Source organism: Rhinatrema bivittatum, chromosome 3 (assembly GCF_901001135.1).
Source record: "Rhinatrema bivittatum chromosome 3, aRhiBiv1.1, whole genome shotgun sequence".
NCBI lineage: Eukaryota > Metazoa > Chordata > Amphibia > Gymnophiona > Rhinatrematidae > Rhinatrema > Rhinatrema bivittatum.
The window spans coordinates 323,618,541-323,630,942 of record NC_042617.1 but is presented as its reverse complement, the minus strand read 5'-3'; the positions used below and the strand labels follow the sequence as shown (position 1 = coordinate 323,630,942).

Below are 12,402 nucleotides of genomic sequence, written 5' to 3'. Positions count from 1 at the left end.
GGCGATGTAGTGTGGTAAACCATGTAAGCAGAAGATGTGTTGCGTGAAGAGTTGGGCGAGTTCAGGAGCAGTAGGGAGCTTCGGGAGGGCCACGAAGTGGGCCATTTTTGAGAATCTATCTATAGTAACCCAGATGACTTGCTTTCCTTCGGACAGAGGTAGATGACTTGCTTTACTTTGGACAGAGGTAGATCAACTATGAAGTCGGTAGAGATATGGCTCCAGGGCTCTGCTGGTACGGGAAGTGGCTGCAACAGGCCCCACGGGTGACCGGATAAGGGCTTCTGTTGGGCGCAGGTTGGGCAGGAGTTAACATACGCCTGAACATCTTGACTGACTTGCGGCCACCAATAGTAGCGGGTTAAGAGTTCCAGCGTCTGGGCCCTGCCTGGATGCCCAGCCATCAGAGAGTCATGTGCCCAAGAGAGGACTTTCTTTCGCAGGCGGATGGGCACAACCGTCTTGCCCATGGGAATCAAGTCAGTCGCAGCCAGAAGGACCTTAGCTGGGTCTAGGATGTAATGCAGTGCCGGTGGTGAGTCCTCAATTTCGGAGGTGCAAGAAAGGGCATCAGCTCTGATGTTCTTTGATGCTGGCCGGTATTGTAGCGAGAAATTGAACCGGCTGAAAAACAAAGACCAGAGAGCTTATTGAGGGTTCAGCCATTGGGCCAGACACAGGTATTCTAAGTTCTTGTGGTTGGTGATTACCACAATTGGATGCTGGGCCCCCTCCAGCTACTGCCGCCATTCCTCGAAGGCCATCTTTATAGCTAGGAGTTCCTTGTTGCCTATGCCATAATTTCTTTCGGCGGGAGAGAACTTCCATGAGAAGTAGGAGCAAGGAAGCAGCGTGCCCTTGCTGGCGTTTTGGCTAAGGACCTCTCCTATGGCCAGATTAGAGGCATGCACCTCAATGAAGAAGGGCCATATAGGATCAGGGTGGCGTAAGCAGGCATTGAGGAGGAAGTCCTGCTTTAAGTCTTCAAAGGCCTGGAGTGCCTCTGGTGGCCAATCCTTGGCATTAGCCCCCTTTCTGGTTAGGGTGGTGAGTGGAGCTACCTTTTGAGAGTAGTGGGGAATGAAGTGGCGGTAGAAGTTTGCAAAGCCAAGGAAGTGCCGGAGGGCTTTGATTCCTACTGGACATGGCCAGTTTCTAATGGCGGAGACCTTCTCGGGATCCATGTGAAATGCAGCAGTAGATACTATGTATCCTAAGAATGGCAAGGATTTCTGTTCGAATAGACACTTTTCCAGTTTGGCGAAAAGGCGGTTCTCTCGAAGATGCTGTAGTACTCTGTATACCGCCAGTCGATGGGTGGAGAGGTCCTTCGAGTATATAAGTACGTCGTCAAGGTATACTATTACAGAAGAATGGAACATGTCCCTGAAGACGTCATTCATCAGGTTTTGAAAAACTGCTGGAGCATTACACAATCCGAAGGGCATTACTAGGTACTCGTATGTTGCGTCTGTCGGTCTCAGAAGGCTTCGACCTCTGTGCCTCATCTTTCTTCCTTCTCTCTCCTCAAGCCTTGGGAAGATGGCTGCTGCCGCATCTTCATGCCGCTCTCTCCGGCGTCCCCAGAATGGCAACGGCGACGGTGTTCGCCATGGATTTCCTGAGGGTCTCCTATGGTGGACGCGCGCACACCACCCACGTCTTTATCCACGTCATAGCAGGAACCTCGGGGCGTCCCCTCCAAGTGACTTCATGCCATTCGGGTATTTAGCCTGCCCTTCGTTTGCTAACAAACTGAGTTAGCAAGGATCGTGAACGGATCGAGAAAGGATTGGAATGCCTCCGGTCTAAGCTGCTCTGCCGCTTCCCAGCTGCTGCAGGAAGCTCTCTCTGCCCTTCGGGGTAACTCATCGCTAACCTGGGTACCCGCTCCTCGGGGGCCCATCTTCTCTCTTTCAGGTGCCTATCTGGGAAGCCGGGTACTTTCTCCTTGAGGGTCTGCGCTCCCTACTCTGGTGCTTGCAATTGCTTTGCTTCTGCCTGCCAGGATCTTCATCAATACAGCTATCTACTTCAGTGAGTAACTAACCTTGTCAGTCTGTCTCACCTCCTGTTTCTGCGCTGTGAGTCTGCATCCGGGACTTCTCTATTACCTTGCACAGCCTACCATCTACCTGAGCGTAGGACTGGTCTCCTCTGCTGAGGACCCCTGAACTACTTCTACTGGTTACCTCACTGCAGCCACCCCTGGGCAGTACCACCAAGCTGTATAATAAACACAAATTCTCTGTGTCTGTGTGTATAGAGTCTAGCCTAGGACCGCGGTTCCTCACGGGGCTCCTCCCCTTGGGAGTGGCCATCACTGCGGTACCCAAGAATCCACTCCAACACCTCAAACCATAACATCGTAATGCCTGTCCCAGTATTGAATGCGGTTTTCCATTCGTCACCCGGACTAATCCGTACTAAATTGTGTGCTCCTCGAAGGTCGAGCTCAGTAAAAACCTTAGCACCTTGTAGGTGGCCCAGGAGTTCTGTGATGAGTGGAGAGGATATCTGTCCTGGCGAGTGATGGCGTTGAGACCACAATAGAATATACATGGTTTGAGGGTACCATCTTTCTTAGGGACAAAGAAAAACCCAGCCTCCGCTGGGAAGGTCGAGGGTCGAATGAATCCTCGGTTCAGGTTTTCTTGAATGATTTGCGTCATAGCTTGCATCTCCGGAAGGGACAAGGGGTAAACCCAACCCCGGGGAGGTGTTGAGCCAGGTAGTAAATCAATTGCACAGTCAAAGGACCGATGCTCCGGAAGGGTCTCCGCCTTTTCTTTAGAAAAAACGTCAGCGAACTCTGCATACTGCGGTGGCAGCGGCAAGGAGGTGGTTGCCAGAGGAACACTTGGGCAAGGCAACTTGGGCAAGCACTTAGAGAAGCAAGCGCAACTCCACGCGGTGATTTGGAGGGTATGCCAGTCAATGAGTGGAGAATGCTTCTGGAGCCAGGGTAGGCCCAACTCTATGGGATGGATTGCCTTCTCTAGATTATAAAAGGAGATATCCTGCTCATGGAGAACCCCGGTGCGGAGGGATACCGGAGCGGTGGTGGCAGAAATTCGGCCTGGATGGGGGGTGCCATGAATGGAGAATATCCTGAACGGTGGGGTGTGCGACAGGACAGGAAGCTATAACTGTTCTACCACATCTGCCAGAATGAAATTTCCTCCAGCCCCTGAGTCAATGTGTTATGGTTTTGAGGTGTTCGAGTGGATTCTTGGGAACTGGCCACTCCCACAGGGCAGAGCCCCATGAGGAACCGCAGTACTAGGCTATACTCTATACACGCAGACACAGAGGATTTGTATTTATTATACAGCTTGGAGATACTGGCCAGGGGGTGGCAGTAGTGAGGTAATCCAGTAGAAGCAGTCCAGGGGTCCTCAGCAGAGGAGACCAGTCCCATACTTGAATAGATGGTAGGCAGCACGAGGTAGAGGAAGTCCCGGATGCAGACTCCCAGCGCTGAGCTGTAGGTGAGACAGATTGACAAGGTTAGATTACTCACTGAAGTAGACAGCTGTATTGATGGAGATCCTGGCAGGCAGAAGTAGTTGAATTGCAGGTACCAAGGCAGGGAGAGCAGGCCCTTGAGGAGCGAGTACCTGGTATCCCAGATAGGCACTTGAAAGAAAGCATAAGGGCCCCCGAGGAGCGGGTACCCAGGTTAGAGATGAAAGACCCCGAAGGGCAGAGAGAGCTTCCAGCGGCAGCAAGGAAGCGGCAGAGCAGCTTAGACCGGAGGCGTTCCAATCCAGTCACGATCCTTGCTAACTCAGTTTCGGGCCGATACAGTAAAAACACGGGAGAGCGGGCGAGTGCCCGCTCTCCCAGTGCGGGCATAGGCCACTCTCCTGTGCGTGTGATACAGTATTTTAATTTATTTTAATTAGGGCCAGCGGTAAAAAGAGGCGCTAGAGACTCTAGCACGTCCCTAGCACCTCTTTTTTGACAGGAGCGGCAGCTGTCAGCGGGTTTGACAGCCGACGCTCAATTTTGCCGGCGTCGGTTCTCAAATCCGCTGTCAGCCACGGATTTGGAAACCGGACCCCGGCAAAATTGTGCGTCCGGTTTTCGACCCGCAAGCCGCGGGTCTATTTCACATTTTTTTTTTCTCTATTTTTTTTACTTTTTTTAACTTTCGGGACCTCCGACTTAATATCACCATGATATTAAGTTGCACTTTCCTGGTGCCCGGAGAAATTAGCGCCTACCTTTGGTTAGGCACTAATTTCTGAAAGTAAAATGTGCGGCTTGGCTGCACATTTTACTTACTGAATCGCGTGGAAATACCTAATAGGGCCATCAACATGCATTTGCATGTTGCGGGCGCTATTAGGTTCGGGGGGAGTTGGACGCGCGTTTTGGACCCGCTATTACCCCTTAAAGAATAAGGAATAAAGCTAGCGCGTCCAAAATGCGCGTCCAATCGCGGGTTAACAGTGCGCTCCCCCGGAGCGCACTGTACTGTATCGGCCCGTTTGTTAGCAAACGAAGGGCAAGCTAAATACCAGGATAGCATGATTTCACTCGGAGGGGACGCCCCCGAGGTTTCCGCCTTGACGTGGATAAAGATGTGGGTGGCGTGCGCGCGCGCACCCTAGGAGGCCCTCAGGAGAAACATGGTGAACACCGTTACTGTTCCGGGGACGCCGGAGAGAGCGGCATGAAGACGTGGCAGCAGCCATCTTCCCAAGGCTTGAGGAGAGAGAAGGAAGAAAGGTGAGGCACAGAGGTCGAAGCTGTCTGAGACCGACGGACGCAACACAATGAAAGCCAATGTTGAAAACAATCCCCCTGAGTATGTGAGGGATACAGGGACCGTGCATTGGGGAGCAGGATTCACACAGCCTAAGGTCAGCTCCCCGGTGTCGCCTAGGCTCGGGAGTTTTCCGGACGCTCCTTATACTGGGCTAGTAAGTGCCCCTTGCCACCGCAATAGAGACATAGGCCCAGAGAACGACAGCGCTGCCTTTCCTCCAGAGTGAGAGGACTGCAACCCAGCTGCATGGGTTCCTCTCCTCGGGCAGCATGGTGTTCAGGAGGAGGTGCCAGCGGATGGGAGAAGGACAGAGCCAGTGGAACTGGTCTCCGACCAGGTTTTAACTCCCGGGCCTGTTGCTGAAGACAGCGGTTAGTCCGCCCGGGTGGTTAGTCCACCCGGTCAATGCTTCCGGATCATCTGGGAGATCCTGGGCAGTGAGTTCGTCCTTGATCCTGGAGGACAGGCCCTCCAGGTATATGCTTCATAGGCTGTCCTCCCGCCAGCCCAGCTCTGATGCTAAGGTGCGAAACTCAACTGTGTAGTCGACCAAGGGCTGAGACACCTGGCGTAGGTGGAGAAGTTCGGTAGCCGTGGTGGATTACCAAGCGGGCTCATCAAATACTTGCTTGAAGGCATGGACGAACTGTTGAATATCCCTGAGCAAGGAATCGCCCTGCTCCCAACAAGGGAGAGGCCCAGGCCAGGGCTCAGCCATCCAACAAGGATAATATATAAGTTGTCTTAATCTGGTCAGACGGGAACTGCGCAGGCTGAAGGGTGAAGCGCATAAAGCAGTGGTTGAGGAAATCCCGGCACTGCTTGGGGTCCCCATTATAGCGAGGTGGCGCCAGCAGATGCAAAGACGCAGCAGGCCCTGGAGCAGGGATGGGAGCCGGAGGCGGAGCTGCAGCCGGGGGAGCCAAGTCCAGGCGATTGGCCAACCTCTCGACCGTAGCTGCCAAGAGGTCCAGGCAGTGCTGCTGCAGGAATTGAGCCATGCCTGGAATGGCCTGGAGGCCAGAGAGATCTGCCAGGTCCATGCCCTTGGCAAACTGTTGAGAGCATGGTCCCTTGAGCTGGCTCGAGAGTTGGAAGATCCACTGAAGGACCCTACAGTGGCACTCGTAGCCGGGAGGCGGAACTGGACCAGGAGACCTACCAGGAACTTCACCTATACCAGCCCTCGTTCCCCGCAGGTTGAGCCCTTGGGTGCCAGGGCCGGCAGGACTTAGGCGAAGGTCTCCTGGAGGAAGAAGTCCGGTGGGTGGTCCGAGTTGAGGCTGTAGAAGACTAAAGAGGCGGAGACAGTCCAGGAGTTGAGATAGGCAGTGATGGTGCAGCACGAGGAACTAGGCCAGAGGTTGGGGCAGGCAACAGACAAGCCGAGGTCAGGGAACATGCCAGAGGTCAGGACGGGCAGCAGAAGAATCCAAGAACCAGGCCGAAGTCAAAACCGAAGAAGCAAGTGAAGGCAGGAACAGGAGCAGGAGCGGAACCACAGGAACAGGAATGGAGCTGGAGCAGGCAGGAACACTGGAGCGGAGTCAGGAACAAAGGAGCAGAGTCAGGAACACAGGAGCGGAGTCAGGAACACAGGAACTCTGGAACAGAATCAGGAACAGCAACTAGCTACTCAGGAGAGTCGACCTGTTGCCAAGGCAAAGCAGAGAGGTTAGAAGTGGCCTTATATAGGCCTCAGCTGTTGACGTCAGGTTTGGGGCCGGGCCGAAGTTTCCCGCCATGGGCCCTTTTAATTGCAGGCTTCTGGGTGCTCCTAAGAGGCGGAGCCCCCCGAAGAGGTTGGCGGTGTCTCCCTCATGGGGAGGATGCCGCAGGAAGGCCCCGACGTGGATCGGGCTGGATTGAGGAAGCCAGCAGGGAGCACCGGTGTCTGCTGGTAAGGGAGGGGGGACCTGGCCGTGGCTGTCCACGGCCGGGTTTCCCAACATGAATATCTTGCTATATTTTACCACTCAGAGTTTGAGCAGGTAGATAGAGGTCTAACATTTGCATGACCGAGGTTACTGTGCTGAATATAGCTGCTTACAGTTTAATATTTTATTAACGGGCTAAATTTGAAAATCTGCCATAGGAACGCCTCCAGTCCGACCCATGTTTTACTTTGCTAAATTTGTGTCACTTGTGATTTTATCTGAAGAAATTTAGCTGGTTAAAGAAGCCACATTTTTAAATAGGTAGATTTACTCAGTTAAAACCCTCTTTTGAATAACGACCTAACTGAGTGGTGCTACTCCTGCTACTGTTGTACTCACATCCAGTTCTTCCTGCGAGGCCATTTTGTAGTAGTGTCCTCGGAACTCAGCAGCAAACTTGAGGGTTTTTTCTGCAGAGCAATCCACCAGTTCCCCCTTTAGCCCCCAGCTGACGGGACAGTAATGACCGAACTCTCCCAGCCGAGACTGTAGTTCTTGCGGTGTGATGCAGAAGTTGTTGATGCAGGCTGCTTGCCCTGATAAAGTCAGAAGGAATAAGAAGTAGGACTGTAGGATTAGCATTGCCTATATCCAGTGTCCTTAGCCTCTCACAATTGTTCAGACCATGAGAGAAACAACATAATTAACTTGTTGCTGCATAATTGAAACCTAACATAGAATTAATATACACAAACTTTCTCACTTCTTAATTCAATCTATTGAACTCAATACAGTTCAAAGTATTTTGTCACATACATAACAGTGGCACAAAGTCCTTCTATTATAAGCCAGATGAAATAGCAAATGTTGCTTACCTGATGTAACAGGTGTTCTCACAGGACAGCAGGATGTTAGTCCTCACAAATGGGTGACATCGAGGATGGAGCCCTGTACGGAAAACTTTTCTGTCAAAGTTTCAACAAGCTTTGACTGACACTGGCACACTGGGTGCACTGAGCATGCCCAGCCTGCAATTATCCCTGTGAGCCACAGGTGTCTCCCTCAGTCTCGTCTTATAGCTAAAAAGCGCAAGCGAAACTAAAATAAAAGTATACAGACCCAACTCCGCGGGGTGGCAGGCGGGTTTCGTGAGGACTAACATCCTGCTGTCCTGTGAGAACACCTGTTACATCAGGTAAGCAACATTTGCTTTCTCACAGGACAAGCAGGATGGTAGTCCTCACAAATGGGTGAGTACCGAGCTGAGGATGCCCGGGAATGCACCAGATACACCGCAGATGCGCAAAGGCGTAACGACTGAGGTGGAAATGGGAACGGAGGGCATCCGCAACACCATAATGGGTTCGTGGAAGGATGTTGGGTAGTGAATTGAAAAAAGTAAGAGTAGGCGGACTGGCCAAACATGGAGCATGCCGGCTAGTCAAATGTAAGCAATAATAGGCTGCGAAGGTATGGAGAGGACTCCAGGCTGCAACCTGATAAAAAAGTACAAGCAGCAGTAACCAAAGGGAAGCTGTTAAGGCTAAGACGGACACAACAGTATGTGGATATCCACAGTGTTGTAGTGAAATGTCTGCTTGTTGGTAGGAAAGGAAATATAGACCACTTAATCAGAAGGATTAGGTCTGTGTGGCCACTGGAAGTAGCAGCTTGACCCTTGCATGAAGGAAAGAGTCAAGTGGAATTCACATGGAATGCAGTGCAATGTAGATAGAATGTAAGCGCAGCATTACTGTCCAGGAATGTGGAAAACCCAGTCTCTCCCTAGGGCGAGAGAGAGAGGTTAGGAAAAATTAATAGAGTATTTCCTGAGGAAAGGAGATACAACATCTACCTGAAAAGGATAGAAAGTTGAATGCGTAGAACTACTCAGTGGCAGAGGAACGGAGTCAGGTGAGTATGGAAAGAGTGCATAACTCACGGACCCTGCTGGCAGGAATGACATTAAGAGGGAAAGAAGTTCCCTTGCCAAACTGTGGAAGAGAGGAATGGAAAGGCTCAAACGTAGAATGTATGAGACTTATAAGGAGAATATATATGTTCATTCCGTGATTAGAGAAATAGAGGCGGCTTGATCAGTGGATAATCCATGGTAAGCCGACTCAGAGAGGATTACCGAAAACGGGAACCCAACTCCCAAAACGATACACCTCCTAAGAGAAAGGTGTATCTATGTGGAGGATGTCTGGAGAACAGAATCCGAGGGAGTAAGAAAAAATGGTGGAAAAGTAAAAGGGGTAATACCTCTTTTTTTTTTTTTTTTTTTTTTTTAGCATCAGGAGGTAAAGCCTGCCATATTAAACGGCAAGATTTATGTTTAGAAGGTTTTGTGACGCTACCAGAACCTAAGAACATCAGTAAGTCTATGATTTGGGACTGACTGGTGAGAGCATAAAAGGTTACTGATATGATGGATTGAGAAGTATGGGAAAGCATACTGATCTCAGTCAGGGAGTGGGGAAAAGAATACTGAACCCCATCCCAGTTCAACATTAGAAGAATGCTGGCTACGAGAGGCAGCAGAAGAGATATATTGAAGAGGCCTTTGATGGAAGAAAAGGCATCTAAGGGAACGCATAGGAAACATGTGCAGGGAGCAGAACCTGTGCATCGTATGGAATGATGCAGACGCCGAGGAAAGTTTAGTTAAACTCAGCGTTAAAAGATTTGCCCTGTACACATGTAATTGAGACCATTTGAGAGGATAGAACCTACGTGGAGAAGGTCTGATAGAGCGTTCATTAAATCTCTTAGATATGTGGCCCAAGGACGCATGAAGTGAACAAGGGCCAAGGGTAGAGCTGCGCAGCTGTCTAGCAGAGCAGCTAAGAGGTAATGCGTGCTTATGAGTTGGAAAGCACATTGTCCCTATGCTGTCTGTCTGTATGCACAAAGAATTGTTGCAAAAGCAGTACTGGAAGGCATAAGGGCATAACTCATGGGTGCAACGTCCAGGAAGTTTATGAGAAACTATGCTGGAGTGCAATAGATGCATAATGGGTTGACAGCTTTCAGGAGAAACTTTATAACCCTAAGGAATTGCGAGCATGAGTCGAAGGAGACTAGGTCCTAGTTCGAACTGGGATAAGAATCAGGGACGAAAGCAATGAAACCACTTAGGTCCATTGAGTATAGAATGTCACTGAATATAACCCATAGCAGTTTTGAATTATGAGAAAAATGCATAGTGGGAAGAAACCCCATAGCCCAATCATGAAAAGTTGAAAGGCTGAGGTTATGGAAAATATGCGCAGGGACATATAACAATGTATCAGAATGTCTGTGCGCATGCTGGACAAGAGGGTCTTAAGACTGTGGTGTCCAGAAGTGTTACAGAAGGGATTTATGGCAGTGACAGTAATCCCAGTTAGTAAATGTATAGTGAGTCCTGAAAAAAGTGAGAGCTCCTTGCATGTACTGAAAGTGGTTAGCAGTAGTCTATGCAAGGAAAGTGAATGATGTTACACTCCGCAGAGAAAACAGCATTCACCAACAGTGATGCAAGAGACAGTTCACTTACCGAAGCTGGTGCCAGCGGCAGAGCTTGGGGTTGTAATGTTGACTCACCATAAAGCACATAGAAACATTAAAATAATGTACTTACTGCAGTATGGAGTGATGGTAACCAAAGATACCATTGTACCTGTGACGTCTAAAGAAAGTTGGATTTTCTTAGGTCCAGGATGTGCGGAGAGTAACTATTTTCTGTTAAAAGAAAGAATAGTGCAATTAAAACTCCCCAACCCCCCTCCCTTCTCCCCTCTGCACTTCGTAGCGCCTGGGGGAGTGTACCGGGACTTTGGTACAAGGTGGGGTGGCCGCTCTGATATCTGACCAGATGGGAGACCAGGAGGTGTCCCAATGGAGGATATCATGTAGGCTCCTGCAGGTGTGTGAGCGGTAAGTGGTACCCGCATTTCTGTATGCTGTACAAGGAGACACTGAGACCTGTGGCCAGGCCTCAAGGTGGACTTGTACATGGGGCAATGGTTGCTGAATCTCATGTTTAGCAGATCAGCCAATGCAGCTGGACCTTGGTTGGGGGGGAACCAAGAGTCAGAGCATTGGTCGGCACAGGGACTTGTTACTGACAAGAGAAGAAGCCCTGCTGCAATCCCAAGAAGATAGAGGGGTTCTCCTGATATTGTGGCTAACATAGCTAACATAGCGATATGTGACACTAATACAGTTCTAAAATGCACATGACCCAGAACTTTTCGAACCACGGTCCGAATGGGAGAACACAACTCTATGGGAATGCCGCCGAAGCGGGTACTTACCATCCGACGTGGATCGCCGCAAGACGAGCCGGTGAAGATTGTTGACTCCGACGGTCTCCGGAGTCCTCGAGGGTAAGGCCGGGGACGTAAACGTCCATCTCGCTCTGAAACCCGGTATGGTGGCACAGGTACAGAGGAGACAGGCCAGGCGTGAGTGGCGTTTAGACTGCTAAGTGTAACAGATGGCCATAGTCCCACACCACTTGACGGTGGGGCACGCCAGGAACAGAGGAGCCCTAACGGAACTCATGTTCCCTTCCCTCGTCCCAGCGGCTCGATGTGTCGTGACGCCAATGCAGAAGCTGTCGGACCTGGATCCGGAAGTTCTGGATCACCAAGGACTGCCAAAACTGTAGGAACAGTGCTGATGGCAGTGGTGATGTCGCTCTGCCCGAGCGTTGTCCAGCCTGGAGAAGGATGACACCGATGTGCTGGATGGCGTCAGCGGCGGACGATCACGATGTCGGCGATGATGGGTGCCACGGTGCTCGGCCCGGTCTTTCCCCAGCGCCGAGATGGAAGCCCTCGTCGTCCTGGAAGGCGATCGATGACGAACTGTCAGCACGCCTGCTCTGATTCTGACACAATGGAGTGTCTTAAGCTAATACGGGGCTTAAAAAAGAACCCAAAGCGTGGAGCAATGTGAGGAGGCGAGGGTATTATGTGGCGGTGCTATGTCGGTATTGACGATATTGAAGGCAACCTAAGGGGCTTCGAGGATATCATCAAAATGGGTATGAAAAATCGTTGATGACTGGCCAGGAGAATGATGACAGTGACGGGCACTGACAGCAGTGGCATAGGTATCTTTGAAACGATGTGGAATCGAATAATCGAAAAACATTGCCGTTATTGAAAAAGATACCGGCATCGACTGAGTCGAAGTCGAATCAATAGGGCGTCAAGGACACCGAAGGAAAACGGAGGTGTCGAGGGCATCGATGCATGGAGGCGGGCATTTATGCCGTTTGTGGCATGGCCACGGGCATCAACTATAGGGCCACAGACGTTGACGGTATCGATTTGGACAGACTCAGATTTCCAAGTGTACATGGCATCGGTGCCCCAGACACGTGTGTCGGTGGCATCGATATGGACACGTATGGAATCGATGGCATGGATCTCCCAGTCGATGAATTCCATCCCGGCATCAACGCCAGTCCTGGAATCGGCATGGGCATCGATGCCAGCCATAAGGCTGGCATTGGCATCAACGCCCATCCACGGAATCGAGCCGGCATGGATACCCACCGATGGGACCCACCTGGGCATCGAATTTCACCGATGGGAGCAGCCTGGCATCGACTGCCCTCGATGGATGCATTCTAACATAGATGCCCATGGATGAAACACCTGGGCATCGGTGTCCATCGATGCAAAAGGACCTGGCACCAATGCCATCGACGGACGGCCATCCGGCACCAATGCCATCGACGGACAAGCCATC

At 50.9% G+C, this 12,402-nt stretch overlaps 1 protein-coding gene across 5 annotated transcripts in view; it reads right to left on the bottom strand.

Annotated features, from left to right (window-relative positions):
• The window catches only part of AK9 (adenylate kinase 9), an 829,950-nt gene that overhangs the window by 77,751 nt on the left and 739,797 nt on the right, over positions 1–12,402 (bottom strand). For all 5 annotated transcript variants that reach the window (XM_029595283.1, XM_029595287.1, XM_029595288.1 and 2 more), the window contains one exon: positions 7,054–7,250. In XM_029595283.1, the coding sequence (XP_029451143.1) occupies positions 7,054–7,250 (197 nt within the window). The remainder of the gene's footprint in view (positions 1–7,053; positions 7,251–12,402) is intronic.